The sequence below is a fragment of the Aedes albopictus genome, chromosome 2 (assembly GCF_035046485.1).
Source record: "Aedes albopictus strain Foshan chromosome 2, AalbF5, whole genome shotgun sequence".
Taxonomy (NCBI): domain Eukaryota; kingdom Metazoa; phylum Arthropoda; class Insecta; order Diptera; family Culicidae; genus Aedes; species Aedes albopictus.
Genome location: NC_085137.1, coordinates 499,514,811 through 499,532,267, shown reverse-complemented (window position 1 = coordinate 499,532,267; position 17,457 = coordinate 499,514,811). Strand labels below are relative to the sequence as shown.

The following is a 17,457-nucleotide window of genomic DNA, read 5'->3' as shown; positions in this document are numbered from 1 at the left end:
CCTACTTTTTTGTCATTGAGAACAATGCAGTTGTTATGCTATTGAAAATGTCCTTGATTTGTTCTTATAACGATTAAATCAGTTGTTATCGAGCTATTTTTAGGTAAAGTTAATTATGATTTGTGTTCTTTTAGCTCTTATTCCCAACAACCCAATAACATTTTTTTTCAACTCAACTATTCAATTTTAATGACAACATATGATTTTCCTTTGTTATTTTCTTCTGCCCGGGATTCCAAGCGAAAGGCGTCAAAAAAAAAATCAACAATATTAATCACATTCCTACATCAGCAGACCACATTCTAGGAATTCGTAGTGGCTGCCCTATAGACTTGTGGGCAACATACACCTTGCCCCGGTACAAGTGAACTTTTACAAAGCGATCACAAATTGGACATGATCAGTTCTATCTTTAACTCAATTCAATTTCTTTTTTATGGAAGCCCTTGTCAGCAGTATAATCCATAAGCTTGCCTTATGGCGAACAACTGCCAGCGTGTTGCAACGCACCCGTCACGGCGGTCATAAGGTAAGTGTACGTTATTGGGCAATATAACAATTTTAATAAGAATAAGAACGGCCAGAACATCTCAATGTTGGATCGGCTCTTCTGAAAAGCTAAGCGAGAAACATTTTTTTTTATGTAAACATTCACTGCACAATTAATTAGAGGGAAAATCTTTGGTAATGCGAGGTATACACTTCAAACGGAATCGCTCAAATAATTTTCGTTCAGTGCATTATTTATCCGTGACCGGAATGATCAAGAAATTTAACACAGCAAGCCCCATTTGATTTGACGTTTCGTTTCAGCTCCGTACTAGGATCCGGAATAAAGCGACACTTTATTATTTCTTGAGCGATTCCTTGCCTGAATTTCCCTCGCATCGAGATAGGCCAAGAAATTTCTTGCGATCTGCGTATCACCCGTAAGAAATAAATAATAGTTCGTGAATCTGTCTGCAAAAGTCCCATAGAAACTGGTGCATTCACCCTATCTTTAATGCTTCCGCTTGGTATATGCGCTCTCAAACTGTCCTCGTGCGCGTTCAATAGCAAAGCATCATATCTTATGCGTGATAACGGAGAAGGTAGTCACCTATCAGAACAAAAAAAAAGTGTATCTCCATATACTTAGCTTTAATATTCTGAGCAAAGTATAACACATTATATTTTTAAGGCTTGTTCTTGTTTTGAAAATAACGACAATATGAATACTATTCCTTTTTAGTTGCGTATAAGTGGGAGAGGTTAAAGGGGTACAAGAAAAATAAAAAAAAAACAGAGTAACTATTAGAAATACAAATAAAATGTGTAAAGCTTGAATCTATAATTATCTGGACAAAGAAAAAAAACGATTTAAACTTAGTAATGGATCAGTAAAAATGATGACATTTTGAAAATCTTACCGTTTATTATTCTATCCACAATCCATAAAAATAAATATTATAATTTTAATTGTAGCTCAAAAGTAATAAAGATGCGTTAAAGTCATGAAGTCAAATTTTATTATTCCGTGCTGTACTGATTTTGATGAAATTTTGATAAACAAATGAACAGTTTCTTCCAAAATTTCATCAGTCGATCAACTCGTTTTAAAATTGTCAGTGTTAAAGATAACTGTGTCCTACCAATTAGTTGATTTTTTTATACGAAATAGTTGTACATAATAGCTGCAAATTTCCATCTACTAACTTTGCATTAGGAATATTGGGCAATTTGCATTATCGATTCACCATTTTGTATCTATGCTTACTTTTAAAAAGGATCTTAGCATTATTTTTTGAAAATTTTTATTATATGTTGAACAAATGAACATATGAAAAAATGATCACAGCTTTCTTTTACTTGTCTTACCATTCATAAATTATTAAATGCTTTCAAATTTTTGTATTGCGATATTTTATTCATATTTTTTAGAGTTTTTGACCCACCAGTATGATTGCATTACCGCTCGCGCCAAAGGAAAAAGAACTTTTTCCTCTCATATAACAGACAAGCAATCGAATATGCGCTTCATACATCGCATCGAAGCCGATCGCCGTTCATTATCAATCGAAATGAGTATAATTGCCAAGAAAGTTCATTCAATACACAAACAAAGGACAATATGTGTTATCAATTACACTCACATTAATTTTCCGGAATTAGTAAATTCTGTACCCAATCGGCAGCGAGATGGAAACGGCACGGTGTTGTCTATATAAAGACGATTAAAAGACGGGCTGCCGTTGCAATTTCTCCTCCACAGCCAGGCACCGTACGATCAACAGACCACCGAGAGATCAACGAGAGCGTGCCAACAGTGTGGCAGGAAACTTTAAACCAGGCGGACCTGAATTAGTGTTCTAGCTAGGAGTGCGAGAAGTGATTCGACGGTTATTAGTAAGATGTGAGTGATTCTTTGTCTGATTATTCGAATGATTCGATGAATTCGAAGAAAAAGAAAGTGTGATAGTGAGTGAACTGTGCATCTCTTACTGATTTGAATTAGGTCACAGGTAGTGTCCTAATAATTTCGAATGTGAAACCATATCATATTATATAACGTACAGGAGGTGGTCAAAATGTTTGGGATAGGCAACATTTTTTTTCTCTCACAAAAAGTTCAAAATCTCCGAAACTAGAGAATCGAATTTAATGAAATTTCGAGCATTTATTACCAATATTTTGATACTTGATACGACTTTCAAACAGTATTTACTCACAATAAATAAAGTTATACCGGTTTGACGTTTTCACCCATATAGAGGAAAATGAGTCAAATTCACAACACCAAACAAAAAATATTAAATGTGTTCTTCCTTTTATCTAAATAGGCTCTGTGGGAATCTCAAAGGTACCCCAAAATAGCGGTTCCGGAACTACCTATCCGGACAGTAAACTTTCTATCCGAACCGACCTAAAACCACAAATTTCTCCCTCTTCCGTTTCTCACTGACTGACTCACCGTCTCAATAACACTCTAATATTCGAACACTCAAAATACATAACTGCTAACCCAGTATCAAGATGTATACACCTTGCCTACCAGGTATGTCTACCTGCAAGGTACCACATCTCCCTTTTTCTATAAAATGTTTTTTTTTAGAATCTGCAATTTTAAGCTCCTTTGAACTTGTTTGTAATTTGTTAGTTAATAATCCTAGCGCAATGTAGCGTTGTATACTGGGAGTCTTCTTTTATAACTTGTCAGTTTGCAATCCATATCATGTGGCAGGCACGATAATTCTGTTTCGAATTCTGTATGCCCAAAGAAGTCATGAATATTGTCATTAGGAATAGATCTTGGATCGACCGGGGATCGAACCCGTCTTCTTCAGCATGGTCTCGCTGAATACCCGCGTTTTCACCGCATTGGCAATATTGACAGCCTCTAATTTTCTCGATTTTTTTTCGTATTAGAATTTTTATTCTCTTATCTGACAGGCTTTATTTACCATAATCTTCTCCATATCTGCCTCCAGATTATTTTCTCTATTTACACATTCGGACACTCGGTCTCAACTTCCGGAACTGTGTTACATTCCCCTCAATATATTTCTTCTGTGAATCATATTGAATCTTCTACTATCGATTACAACTGCACCACTACTGGTTTTTTTTCTGGTACTTTTCTGATGATTAGCTAGACCAGTTACGATTCATCTTTTCATCTTTATTATTTTTCTTATTTACATTTGAACATATGTTACAATCAGTTTTCGTCCATATAACGCAAATCATCGGTTCATTGTCCAAATTCTCAGCAAGTCTTCTAAACTTTAACAATGTTTCTGTTAATGAGAATATATCTTTCATTCACATAGCTTTTATTCACATCATTTCCAAGTATTCCGGGAAGAGTACCTTCTAATCCTTCCAAAAATTATTTTGATGTTTCTAAATAAATTCTATCAGATCTTGTCAAAAAGATATCCGTCACCTTAACCTTTTTTTTCTTGACTTCCTTTTACTTTCACAAACAATCTTTCGCAGTGCAAATTTCATATTGCAAATAGATTCGTTGTTGCTTTATGTTTTTTCTTTCTGTATTTATTAACGAGAATTTCAACTCGGGGCTAGTTCATATTGGAACCCACGCTTTATTCCCTTCCGAAGGAAGAACTCACATTTTGAGAGTTGGTTAAGAGTGAGAATCGATCCCAGGTCCTCAGAGTGATAATCACGTGCTCTAACCATCACACCAGGTTCGCTCCAGCTGATTCACATTTATAATCAATCATATCAAGTGATTCGTTAATCAATTCCACACCTCCAATTCTACCTCCTCCAAGGAATATTTTATTCCTATAAACTTTGCTATGAATTTTCTAGCCACCTATTAATTCGCCGTAACAAGTATGTTTTCTCAGAAAATCATTCTCTGGTAAAAACCATTTTGTACCCATTTGCATGTCCAGCAAATTAATTCCTCGCAGCGCGGTGGCACAAACACCAATCTACTGGTTCAAAAACAAAATATCCGTTTCATTTGCCGGGAACAGTTGCATTACATGAAACTTGTGCATACGCGCAACACCACTAAAACAGAAACCAATATATGTTGATCTTATTTTCCATGCACACCAGCTTTGTTTATGATGACAGGTTACCTCTTTCAAAACTTCCCGACTAGTGGTGCTCTTCCAGAGCAGTTTTGTGCCGTACTTCTTTGCACCATATACTTTTTATCTGTTTTTTTTTTTTTTTTTGAAACCATCATTCTTTTCTTGAAACGCTCTCCGAGAGCAACCCTGGGTTTCACACCAGCCCTTTCCGGTCTCCAGGACCAAGATCTTGTTTTTCATCCGCTCTCCGGGAGCATTTCTGTGCTTTGCACCGGCCTTTCCCATACGGTCTCCAGGACAAACATTTCGCTCTCCGGGAGCAGTGATATGCATTGCATCATCATCATTTCGGTCTCCGGGACCACTGCACATTTCTCTAAAATGCACAAGCCGCATCAGCTATCAAAACTCTTCATTGTTTACCGCCGCAACTGCCGTTTCCCATCGTCTTCGTATTAAAACTCTCAAACAAAAAATACGGAAATCAGCACTGTGCTTTTACCCATCAAAATATTCGAACTTTCACTATTGAGACATCTTTCGCTTTTCCTTCACGACCATTTCAAGGTTCAAAAGCAAGCCACTGGCTTATTCGACCTGACCTAACCTGTCCAGTTAATTTCCCAGCCGCCAAACGATGTTGATTCCGACGCCGATAAAGGTGCTCATCGCAATCTCTTTCTCTTCATCAATTCAATCGCCAATCCTCGTCGCCACTGTGGGAATCTCAAAGGTACCCCAAAATAGCGGTTCCGGAACTACCTATCCGGACAGTAAACTTTCTATCCGAACCGACCTAAAACCACAAATTTCTCCCTCTTCCGTTTCTCACTGACTGACTCACCGTCTCAATAACACTCTAATATTCGAACACTCAAAATATATAACTGCTTACCCAGTATCAAGATGTATACACCTTGCCTACCAGGTATGTCTACCTGCAAGGTACCACAGGCTCTAATTTATCTGTTGGCACATCGGCCAGGGATATTTCCTACGTTGTGGTTGAATAAATGAAACGACAGTTATCTATCCGCGCATAACTTGCGAACGGAACGTCCGATTTTGGTCGTCTTAGTTTTGTTCTTTTAGTTGTCACCCAAGGAAAGTTTATGAGGCCTAAAACATGGACAAATTGAGAGTTTTCGAAAATCGATTTTCTATATCTCACCTCTTTCACCGGGGACTTGGGCTTGGCTAGAAACTTGAAACGTCAAAAAACGCAGTAGGCAAGACAAAGTTTGCCGGGTACAGCTAGTTTCCCATAAAATCGTGGCGGAAGCATACTTGCAACTGTTTATTTGATTACCAATTGTGTGTGATATGTATTACAATCAATGTGTGGTTCTCGGTGAGCTTGATTTTTTTTATGCACTCTATGAAAAGTTACAGTTTGTTGAACTTTTTTGTGAGATAAAAAATGTTGCCTATCCGAAACATTTTGGACACCTCCTGTATACCAAAACTTTTATTCGTTCTGCAAGTTTTATGACACATTTACGAACATGATGAATCACATGTAACTTTTATTTGCATTTTCATTAAGTTTTAGTTAATGTCTGATATCTGTTAAATCTGTTAGTTACATTAATTAAACCAGTGGTGTTCATCCTGCGACCCTCCAAGCCTTAAGATGCGGTCCGCGGAGTACTTTCAGACGAATCGAAATTTTTGAAAGATTATTTGAAATAACTCGTTGAATTTATTAAAAAATCAAACAAAAAAATGCTGATCAATTTTCACAGTGTTGAACACAAATTAAATGATAAATAAACAAAAAGAAGCGCAGTCAATGCAACGCTGAGCAAATTGTTCACATTTCGCCTTTCCCAAGAACATAAAAACACAAAGCACGAAGTTTTTGACAAAATTCTCAACAAATTTCAACTTGGTTGCCAATATTGTTTAATTCTCACTGTTTGTTTAAATTTCTATTATAAAACTCACACATTTTTCGAAACAAAACTCAGGCGAGATCCATAAAGCGTCTCCTGTGCCCTTTAGGAAAAATTTTTGGATACATTTTTGGAGAAACTCCAGGAAACATTATTGGAGAAAATTTTTTAGCAACTTTAAGCGAAATATATGGAGAAACTCAAATCATCCTGGAGAAAATAAACCTGAAGAAACTCAATGGGGAAGTTGTGGCGATACTGCATGGAGCATCTCCTAGAAAAATGTTCTGGTGCCGCTCTAACAGAAATTTCTTAAACAACTTTAAAATAAATTCATCGAGCAACAAAAACAGAATTTTCAGGAGTAACTACAAACAAGATTCCAGGACCTGCATCAAGACACAAAAGATGCCTAGAACGCCTGAGGAAAATTTGAACAATAAATTTGAAGCAACTTTAGAAGATAATGTTGAAGAAACTTCCGGAAACAATTGTTAAAAATCTAATTTTTGAAGAAATTTAATGATGAAGTATTTCATCAACTTTGGAAGAGACTTATGGAAAGAATTTACTAAAATCTTCAAGAAACTCCTGAAAAATTTTCGGAAAAATCCGTAAGCTATTCTAAGAGAAATTCTTGGAAACGATTAATGAGGAATTCCTTAAGTAACATCAGGGCAGTTCCAAAGGCAAATCTAAGAGGAGTTCTTGGAGGTGTTCCAAAAGAATTCTAGAAAAACTAAAAGAAACTTCAAGAAATTTCTCGAAAACCTTCTGGAGCAACTCCACAAGAAATTTCTAGGGGCAACTTCTAAATTGTTTGTTTGAATTTCAATTTGAAACTCAAACGTTTTTCTCAACCAAACTTATGAATCCAAATTGAACAGTTCAGATTTTTAATAAATATGCTTTAGAATTGTCCTTTTTGTTGTTTTTGTGCATCGATGTTTTATGCGACCCGCAGGTCGATCCCGAATTGCAGATTTGGCCCGCGGTATCCTCCAGCCTGAGCACCACTGAATTAAACACTTAATACAGGGGATAGCCAAAATGTTTGGGATAGGCACCTTTTTTTCTCCCACAAAAAAATTCAACGTGCTGTAACTTTTCATATAGTGCATCAAAAAATCTCAAATTTTGACTGTTTGTCAACCTATTATATGTGCATCATTGGTACAAATTTGGGCTCGATTGGTTAATCTTTCGCAAAGTTAGAATCGTTCGGGTAAAACACTATTTTTTAGACAACTCATTTTTGAGCTGTCATATCTCGGAAACCAGTGAACCGAATTGAATGAAATTTTGAACGTACACTAACAATATGTATATGCTTCACAAACTATTAAAACATAGGTACTATTTAAACGTTGAAAAAAGTTATCAAGGATTGACACTTTTGGCTTTTTCTCGAAAAAATGTTTTTTTTTTAAATCAATGTCAATAAATTTGAAAGTTGATATCCAAAGATTTTCCGCTTCTGTTCTCAAGTTATCTCTAATCAGATATATTAGAGCCTATTTAGATTGAAGAGAGAACACATTTAGTAATTTTTGTGTGGTATTGTAAATTTGACTTATTTTCCTCTATATGGGAAAAAATTTCAACCCGGTATAACTTAATTTGCGGTGAGAAAATATTACATTTTATAACGTCGTATTAAGTATCAGTATATTATTGATAAACGTTAAAAAATTCATTCAATTCGGTTCACTGGTTTCCGAGATATGACAGTTCAAAAATTAGTTGTCTGTATAATAGTGTTTTACCCGAACGTTTCTTACTTCGCGAAAAATTAATCAATCGAGCCCAAATTTGTACCAATGATGCACATATAATAGGTTGATAAACAGTCAAAATTTGAGATTTTTTTATGCACTCTATGAAAAGTTACAGCATGTTGAATTTTTTTGTGGGAGAAAAAAAGTTGCCTATCCCAAACATTTTGGCCATCCCCTGTATGTTAGGTTCAGATAAAAATTGAGACATTTCCAAGTGGGTAAAAGAATGGGCACAAATGGATTCTATACTGGGATCCGTTAAGCTTGAAATCTACAGTGTCATTTATAGACACTATAGGGATATGGCTGAATTCCGGTACACAATTTCTTCGAAGAGAAACTGAAAATATTATTGATACTTTTTACTATATGAAACAATTGTACAAACCTCTAGGCAACGTTTAACGCACAGGTTCTTTTAAGTATGAACTTAGCATGATTGATACAGTGATGATTCAAAGGACCACCAATGTGTGCGGGTCACATACACGGTATTAGGAACAATGCTATGTTTTACCATTTTGATTTTAACAATAGCTTAAACATTTGGAATTCAAAATTATATTTATTATACATAATACACACAATAAGCAATACTATAGCGTTTGAAAAATCAAGAAACACGGATAATTTATTTTTACAGGGCTCTTTGAATTGAAGAGCATCCTTAATGTCACGGTATTAGGGCATGGCACGGTAATAGCATTTGCATAATCTGCTGGGATTTGTGAAGCTTTTGAAATCTGAAATGACATTTAGAGACACTATAGGGATATTTCAGGTCAGCTAAACTACCTTCGAATCCAGAAATTGAAGTCTACACTAGTGACAGTGGCCATATCTGTTATACTGTTATCCCATAAGAATCATGTTATGTGTTTTCGCTTAAAATAATAGCATTGCATAATCTGCTGGGACTATAGCTATATTCCAGGTCAGCCAAACTACCTAGGAGTTTAGAACTTCAGATCACATAACTTCAGGTCTACATTCGTAACAGCAGCCATATCGGCTATACTGAGTAACGTTGCATATTTAACCATAGGTATTGGACCAATCTGAAGTCTACTTGATATTATTATAAACTTTTGGGACATTCAGGGTTGTCCAAACTGTCCTATAAGTCCTTCAAGTCTACAAGAATAACTTTATGCGATTTCACCATAAATAATAGCATTGCATAATGCTGGGCTCCGTGAGGCTCTTGAAATCTCAAATGTCGTTTAGAGAAGGTGGTAATTCTCCTCAAAATCAAAAGAGTTTTGCAACATGCTCTAGAGCGGTGTTTTGCTTCTGCCTCGCGAACCCCAAACAGAGGCAATAACAATTGAGCGAGGAAGAGGGGAACGAAAATAGAGCCCATGATGATTTCGGATAAAAGAGTGCGATTTTTGCCTCGAGAGTCTTTCTTCGTATGGGAGTGGAACTCGCGAGAGCTTTTTTTTTAGTGTGAGTTGACGTGAGAAACACAACAAGCAATTATGAGTGTTGGACGAACTCCTCGCTGCGCGACAAGCTCGCACTCGGTGCTGTTGAGGATTTGAGTTGTGATTTCTGAGTCCTCACAAAATCGCCGAAATCGGTTCCTCATTTTCTCGCGAGAGAGTTTCTGTCAAGCCTGGTTTAGAGACACTATAAGAATATTCCAGGTCACCCAAACTACCTAATATACTGAGTAATGTTGCATAATCAACAGCGGTTACTGGATACCAACTCGAAATCTATTGTATAATATTATGAACCTTGGAACGTGAAGGGTTGTCTAAACTGTCCTGAAGTTTAGCTCTTGACAATAACAGTAGTTATTCTCACAATGAATTGTAACATTATCCATCCAAATGCTGTAAACCCACTGACTGGTATTTCATGATGGATAGTTTTGAAATATTCCAGATCAACCAAACTACTTCGGAGATCACAGAGACAAGTCTAAACTTGTGATAATTGGCTTCTTTAACGGTGTTGAGATAATTTAATATTCTAAATCTGCATGTCAAAATGAGCTGAAATCCAAATTTTCATGAATTTTGGAGCCCGGGAACCTATTCAAAAATCAATTTGAAGTTTGTATGGGAGCGATTTCTCGCATCACCCCTCGTCGCAGTTTGTACTGGGCGGAGCTGTCAAGCAGTTGCCCAGCTGTCAAAAGGTGATTTCAAAAAATATCTTTGAAATTGATTTAAGGTACCAAAATAAAGTTCTAAAAATCTGGAAAAAATCATAGTGGCTCAGAAAAAGGTGCTCTTTCGTATGAAATCCAAAAATCAATACATTTTTCAAAATTTAAAAACCCAATTGCCAGTATGTTAAGTAGTGTTACATCCACTGTATTTATCAAAGTAGTTCGAGAAACTATAATCGTTGTTATATATTTTTGGGATATTATGGGACATCCTTACTTATAGAGCTTCGTTGATAAAAACAACCCCTGTAATATGCGAAAATTTCGTTTTAGATATTAACGTTACACAATCAAATAGGATCCATGAACCTCTAAACTCTCAAGGGTCACTTCATGATCCCGAGCAGAGGAGAATATCAAATAAATAATTTCGAAATCACATAACCTGTTATTATATCTTGCTTTGTTATTATTTAATTATCAAGGCATAGCTTTTCCATAACATATTTTGTTGGACAATCTCATTTTGTTATAATCAAGCTTTTGATATACATTCACTCAATTACAAGTACAAGTTTTGTTGTTGTTGTACTATTGATCAACTTATCAACAATAGCACAACAGTAACAAGTTTTGAAATCAAAGCAACAATTCGATAATAATTACCTGTCCTTTTGTTTTGTTCCATTTTTGTATACAGTTAGGACGGAAATTTCTGAATGAATCTTCTGAAAATTCCTTAAATAATATTCGGAAAACACTTGGAAGTTCTGGAAGAGCCCATCGATACCCTGGAGAAGTCTTCAAAAGAACTCATGGCTCAATCTTCTTAGAAATTCCAAAAGTAATTTTTCTGAGCAACTATTAGAATTCTTGGCAAAATCTTTTGAAAAACTCCTGCCACCTTTATTATTAACTGGAGAATTCTTCGGAAAAAAACTTATGGAGAAATTCTCAAAGAAATTTTCAAAGAAACCTTAAGATGAAATTCGGGACAAATAAACACGGGAAATTCTGAAGAAATCCTTGAAGGGATTCATAATTCTGTAGGAATTTCTAGAGTCTTCGAAAATCTGTGAATGATTTCGTGGAAGAACTTTCGGAGAAATTTTCGGAATATTTTTTTACATTCTCTTAGAATGAATTAAAAACTGAATATAGTATTTTCCGATTATTTAAAGTAGGGTCCGGGACCATTAGGGCAGGAGCACCAATTTTGGGCACTTGCTGCTATAACTCAGTCAATTTCAATCCAATTGACTTGAATTTTTGAACACGGCTACATACTGTGCCTATCTGATCGTGTCTCAAAAATCAAGTCAATCGGTTCAAAATTGACTGAGTTACAGCCCAAAATAGGTGCTCCTGCATAAATGGTCCTATTGTTACTCATGTTATTGGTGGGTTTGTAAGACAAAGTTAATAATTTTATATAATAAGTATCATAATTTACTTAGTTATGATTTTGATATCATAACAAATTTTGCTTTCCGATTATCATCAATAACAAATTAATATCAAAATTTGTTATTAAAATATTTTCCAAATTCACTGTTATTAAGTTGTTATTGAAACTAACAAAACAAGTTATTAAAATGGTTTTCCAAGAACATTTTTTTGTTATGATATTTGTTATTTTGCCGCTTATGACAGACAAGTTTATAACATAATATGTTATGTTAATAACTTAAAAATAATCGATTCTATTATTCAGTTATTTCACCTAAATAACACAGCTCCTTATGCTGTTGTTATTCCCTTCTGCTCGGGATAGATTTGATATAATTTATTTTTAACTTTATATCTATACACTTGCAGCAATGCTTACACTAAAAAATGATACATAATGACCCATATTTACTTATATTCGTCAAAGACTAGAAAGCATTGTATTATATCTTGAAACATTTAAGGTTGTTCAAAATTTTATGAAACTCATTTTTTTTTTTCATCTGCATTCGTTGTAGCCATTATTTGTGCTATAAAAAATTACGTTGCCTAGTCTAACTCATCCAGACCGTGAACTTCTGTGAAATTCAGAGCCATTTCAAAATAACGTTGAGCTATTTCAGGATTAGTAAACTTCACTACAACTAAGAACTTCCAACTAAGGTGAAGATATAACGAAGCCACATCTCGAGCCCAAATCTGAAGGCAAATGTGGGACGTGGCCGAGGATTAGGACTGCAGCCATGAACCGAGTGTTGTGGTGAACAATTGTTGATTCAGTTTTATTATAAAGACTGGACTAGAAAAAAAATGAGACACAATGAATAATGTATAACTTTTGATTGCGTGCACAATAACTGGTTTTTTGACCAGGAATAGTTCATTATGTGTAGCTAATACCATAAAAATTTCATCAAAATCGCTTGAGTGTTGGCGGAGATATCGTCGAAACAAGAGACTTACCATTTGAGAACCTTGGGCGAACAAACACTTTAAAAAATACCACTTTTACCTAAAACTGTAGAGTCAAATAAAACTGAACCGATTTGAATGGAAATTTTGCTGTACAAAAAGTATGTATGTAGGAGTATTGTGTCATAATTTCATTCAATTTGATCTAACCGTTTAAAAGTTTTAGCCATATATGTAGCACTATGTTGCAATCAGCAGATGCGGTTTTTGGTACAGTGGCATTCAAACTGCTCTAACTTTTAGAATGTTCAACCAAAATGGCTGAAATTTCACTGAAAACATTTTAACACAACATTTTTGCACTGTCAAAGTATCATAAAAATCGGGACAATGTTGCCAGTTATACAGTCAAAATAGTGCACACTGATTTTAAAATGTAAAAAAGTGCCCAAAATTTGAAAAACCCCGTTTTTTGTTTGAATTGTTATACAAAAGTACTCAACCGACTATGATGAAATTTTCACCACTTATTATGTCTTACTTGGAGAACTTACTGTCAAATTTTTAGACGTTTTGATGGGCTAATAGCAAAGTTATAGTCTCAAAAATTTTCAAAATGGGTGCCCAAAATTTCTAAAATCACATTTTGTTGTATCGACAATATTTGCGCCAATGCTGAACCGATTTTGATGAAATTTTTGGGGTATCAACTACATATTATGTGCTATTCCTGATTAAAAATCAGCTATTTTTGTGAACGTAATCAAAAGTTATACATTATTTTGTGTGTCTCATTTTTTCGAGTCCAGTCTTTAATTGAAGCAAAGCTGTTTAAGTGATAAAAACCCAGTAAATGAGGTATATGATGTTTTTCATCAATTTTTCATCCCATACAAACGAAGTCATCCAATTTTTTTCTGATATATTGTTATTTTTCTAATCATCGTAGAAATAATCTTAACCCTTATGTGGCCGACAGGGTACCTGGGTACCCAGCACCCATTTAAAATACACGGTGTAGAAAAAAGCAAAAAGTTTGTCGGACACATAACGGTTAAACAAGTTTCTGAAGGCTTGAAGTCTGAAGAATTTTTTGATATGCTCAGCTCAAAATTGTCACTTACACATCTGGGCCCCTCAATTGTTATTAACGCTAAATAAATGAAGGTACAATCATTACGGTTGGTAATGGTGTGTACCTCAAAACAACAAAAACACATATTATTACGGCTGCAGGCTCCATTGCATGTTGCAGGACAGCGTATACGATTCTAAATATCCCGAATCTATGTCATAGTCTGATTGTATTCTGTGAGCTCCAATACGTATAATAGATAGAACATAACTTTTTATAACCAAAACAGAAACTTCAATTGCTGTAGATGCTAGATTTTAAACATCATAATATTTTAGATGACTCCAGCCGATCTGATGATGTCCATTGAACATTCAGAAGACTTATTGGACATAATAGATTACATATCGTAGCTTTGTATGATGAAAAAAGTTACTGTTACACCCGTAGGATTTAAACTCAAGAACAAACTGGATGACATATGATATCCCGACTGATCTGATACTGTCTCTTGAGCTTTCAGAAGAATTACTTTTGGGGGGACAAAATTAACCCTTATGTGGCCGACAGGGTACCCGGGTACCCAGCGCCCATTTAAAAAGCACGGAGTAGAAAAAAGCAAAAAATTTGTCGGACACATAACGGTTAAAGGTTGTTTGTAAATATTTTGGTTTTGCCCTGAAGATGAGTGTATAAACACTCGAAACGTTGGATATAATTGAGAAAGTTAGAAGCAAAACCGTTTAAGTGACAAAAACTCACTTTCGAGAAAATGAGGTTTAAATTGTATCACCAATTTGGCATACCATACAGAATGTATGGAGTTTCAAAATTGACCCAATTTTCTCCGATTTATTGAAATTTTTCTAATCATCGTAAAAATAATCTTAAAAACTTTCCTTAAAGCTTGAAATCTGAAGAAGCTCCTGATATCCTTAAGCTCAAAATCGATAAAATGCCCCCCCTCAAAATCGATAAAATACCCCCCTTTGCATCTGGGATTCTAGGACCTTCACTTCATACACGATGGTAAAATATTTTTTCGAAGTCGTAGAAGATTGTTTCGATTTCCTGTGATATTCCTTGCATATTGAGCATACTAATGTTCCATGACCTGAACCAACCTTCTTGGATTTTATGTTATTCCGTTTCCTTTTTGTTAAATAAGCTATTTTCTTTTTTGAGTTATACTGATGTGGACATATTTATAGTCAATCTGCTAAAATTCAATCTGAGATTACATTCCTCCAATTCCAATTTTATAAAAAAAACTCGAGGATTTTTAGATGATAGAAAAGTTTTAAAAGTGAATTTCGCCGAAATATCTAAATGGATTCCAAGATATTCGGTTCATGTCTGGAAAAAATCCCCGCTAATATAAAAAAAAATCATGAAAAGAATTTTTTTGGAGTATTGTACTGATTTTTTATTGAAAAACCATGCTTATAGTCCGTGTGGGATATACACTATTTATCTAACCTATACCTATTTTATTTTCTCATCAGTTAAGCCTCAGGTCATAAAAACCGTTCAAACAGTTTCAAAATTGTTACACTTTAGCTGATAAAGCGATTTTAGTAGAAAAGGCCTGAAAATAGGGACTTAATATTGAAAGTGTAGAATTAGCGTTTAAGTTAAAATACACATAAATACAAACAAAAAAAGGGACTTAATAGTTCCGATTCGAAAATAATGACCGATGCGAAGTTTTTTTTTTTTTAATTTGCATTTTCTTAAATTTAACAGCATTCAGCCAAACATGGCCATCAAGAGAGTAGCAGTATTACTCTTTGCTTATTTAGGTAAGAGAACCTGGTGTATTTTAACCGTTGATTATGATATAAAAACTCATCGGATACAACACTTCTCTAGCAATCGCTGTGGCCGACGACACCAACAAGATCGACGTGGACAGCCTGCGGCAGCATCTCCCGGCAAATTTGCAGAATCTCTCGGTTCCCACCCTGGACGAAATCGAGAATGCCGTCAAGGACAAGTGCATCAAAGCGGGCGGCTCGGACGAATCCTACGAGCAGGCCAAACAGGGCGCCCAGGATCTGTTCAACTGCGTGCAAGGTCTGGTCGACATCGACCAGTTCAAGAAGGAGGTCGAGGAGGCTAAGCCGACCGGTGATTTGGACACGGTTTTCAACAAGTACTGCCGCAAGCGTAACACTCTGCTGGAGTGTATGAACACTTTTTCGAATGCCATCGATCCGTGTCTGGAGGAAGACGAGAAGCGCCACAAGGGACACGGAATGGATGTGTTCAAGAACTTGCTGAACTTCGTGTGCCATAAGGATGGAGACCAGATTGCTCGTGAGTGACTGGCTGAATGCTTATGTTTCTAAATTTGTTTGAATCAAAGGTGTAACCTATTTGTAGTGTTCATTGCCGAAAAGGGACCCGAATGTTTCCTGGAGCAGAAGGACGATTTGATCAAGTGCGTGAACAGCACTTTCTCCGGATATCTGAAGGACGTCGATACCTCTAGCCACGTTATCCCGAAGCTGGTCATCGGACCAAAGCAGTGCGAGTAATTATGACTGACACGGACCAAATTTGTCAACATAGATTGTAATGCTGTTTTTTTTCTTCTTTTTATAAAATTGCAGAGATTTCAGCCGTCTGCAAGACTGTTTGGTGCAAGAATTGGAGCAGTGCGAAGAGTCTACTCCAGCCAATTTGGTGGAATCGCTGTTCAGATTCGTTCGAAAGGGTTCGCCATGTGATCCAAAGGTAAAATTCTGGAGCATTTTTATATATAAGAAACAATTAGCATATCACTATTTATGGTTTTGCAGAATAAACAAGGATAGACTGAAATTACTGACTCAGATTGTCAACAATCACACGCACAGCTACTAAGCAGGTTTGTTTCGAAAACTAAATTTTTAAAATTTGGTAATCATTGTACAATAAATGTCAACTTCCACAATAGTTTATATCTTTATTGGTCAAATATCACATTTCAGGAAACTCCTTCTGCAATTGAAATGTGCAATTGGAGATCGTATTTAGCTGCTCCTTACAAAAGATCTAGTGAAAGCTTGATGTTAAGCTAAGAAATAACATTTCTTCATATAAGTTCCCCTTCGATACGATACTTTCCAGAATATAGGATCATGCATACCTAGCACTTCCTATGGTGTTCTGTTCGTTCAAGTCATTCGATTATATTTAGAACGAACACTTTTGCCCGGCATTCTTCAAACATACCCTGCCCACAGTATCCTTCCAGTTTTGATCACCTTCAGGAGTTTGGTTCGCCGTAAAATGCAGGGAGCTCGTGGTTCCTCCTTCACCGCCACACATTGTTCTCTCAACGAATAGCGTCCTTAGAACGCGTCATTCGAACACATCGAATGCTTGCAGATCCTCCTCGAGCATTGTCTATGTCTCGTGTTCATATAAAACATTATCGACATGGTACATTTGGTGCGGGAGTGGATCTTTTTTGGTCGCAGCTCGTAGCTTCTTCTGCAGTAGGCATCACCAAAAAAGCCATGATTTTCTATAGCTCTGTGCGGCTTATATTGTCGTATGCCGCTTTAAAATCGATGAACAAGAGATACGGCATTTCTGGCGGATTTACAATACGGCGAAGATCTGATCCGTTGTCGACCGGCTAGATAACTTCCCACGAACCCATTCGTTTTAGGTGACAGACAGCGGA

The 17,457-nt window shown here is 35.9% G+C and overlaps 1 protein-coding gene across 2 annotated transcripts; it reads left to right on the top strand.

The window, feature by feature from the left end:
• The first annotated feature begins 505 nt into the window (after positions 1 to 505).
• On the top strand, positions 506 to 16,721 carry LOC109622523 (27 kDa hemolymph protein). Of its 2 annotated transcripts, none has more exons than XM_062854394.1 (6): positions 506 to 529; positions 15,528 to 15,583; positions 15,654 to 16,100; positions 16,167 to 16,317; positions 16,397 to 16,520; positions 16,586 to 16,721. In XM_062854394.1, the coding sequence occupies exons 2-6, from the start codon at positions 15,541 to 15,543 to the stop codon at positions 16,598 to 16,600; spliced, it is 780 nt and encodes a 259-aa protein (XP_062710378.1). In that variant the 5' UTR covers positions 506 to 529; positions 15,528 to 15,540; the 3' UTR covers positions 16,601 to 16,721. The 2 variants fall into 2 exon arrangements, with proteins under 2 accessions (XP_062710378.1, XP_019932450.2); XM_020076891.3 differs by lacking the exon at positions 506 to 529 and adding an exon at positions 2,228 to 2,392.
• The last annotated feature ends 736 nt before the right edge of the window (positions 16,722 to 17,457 follow it).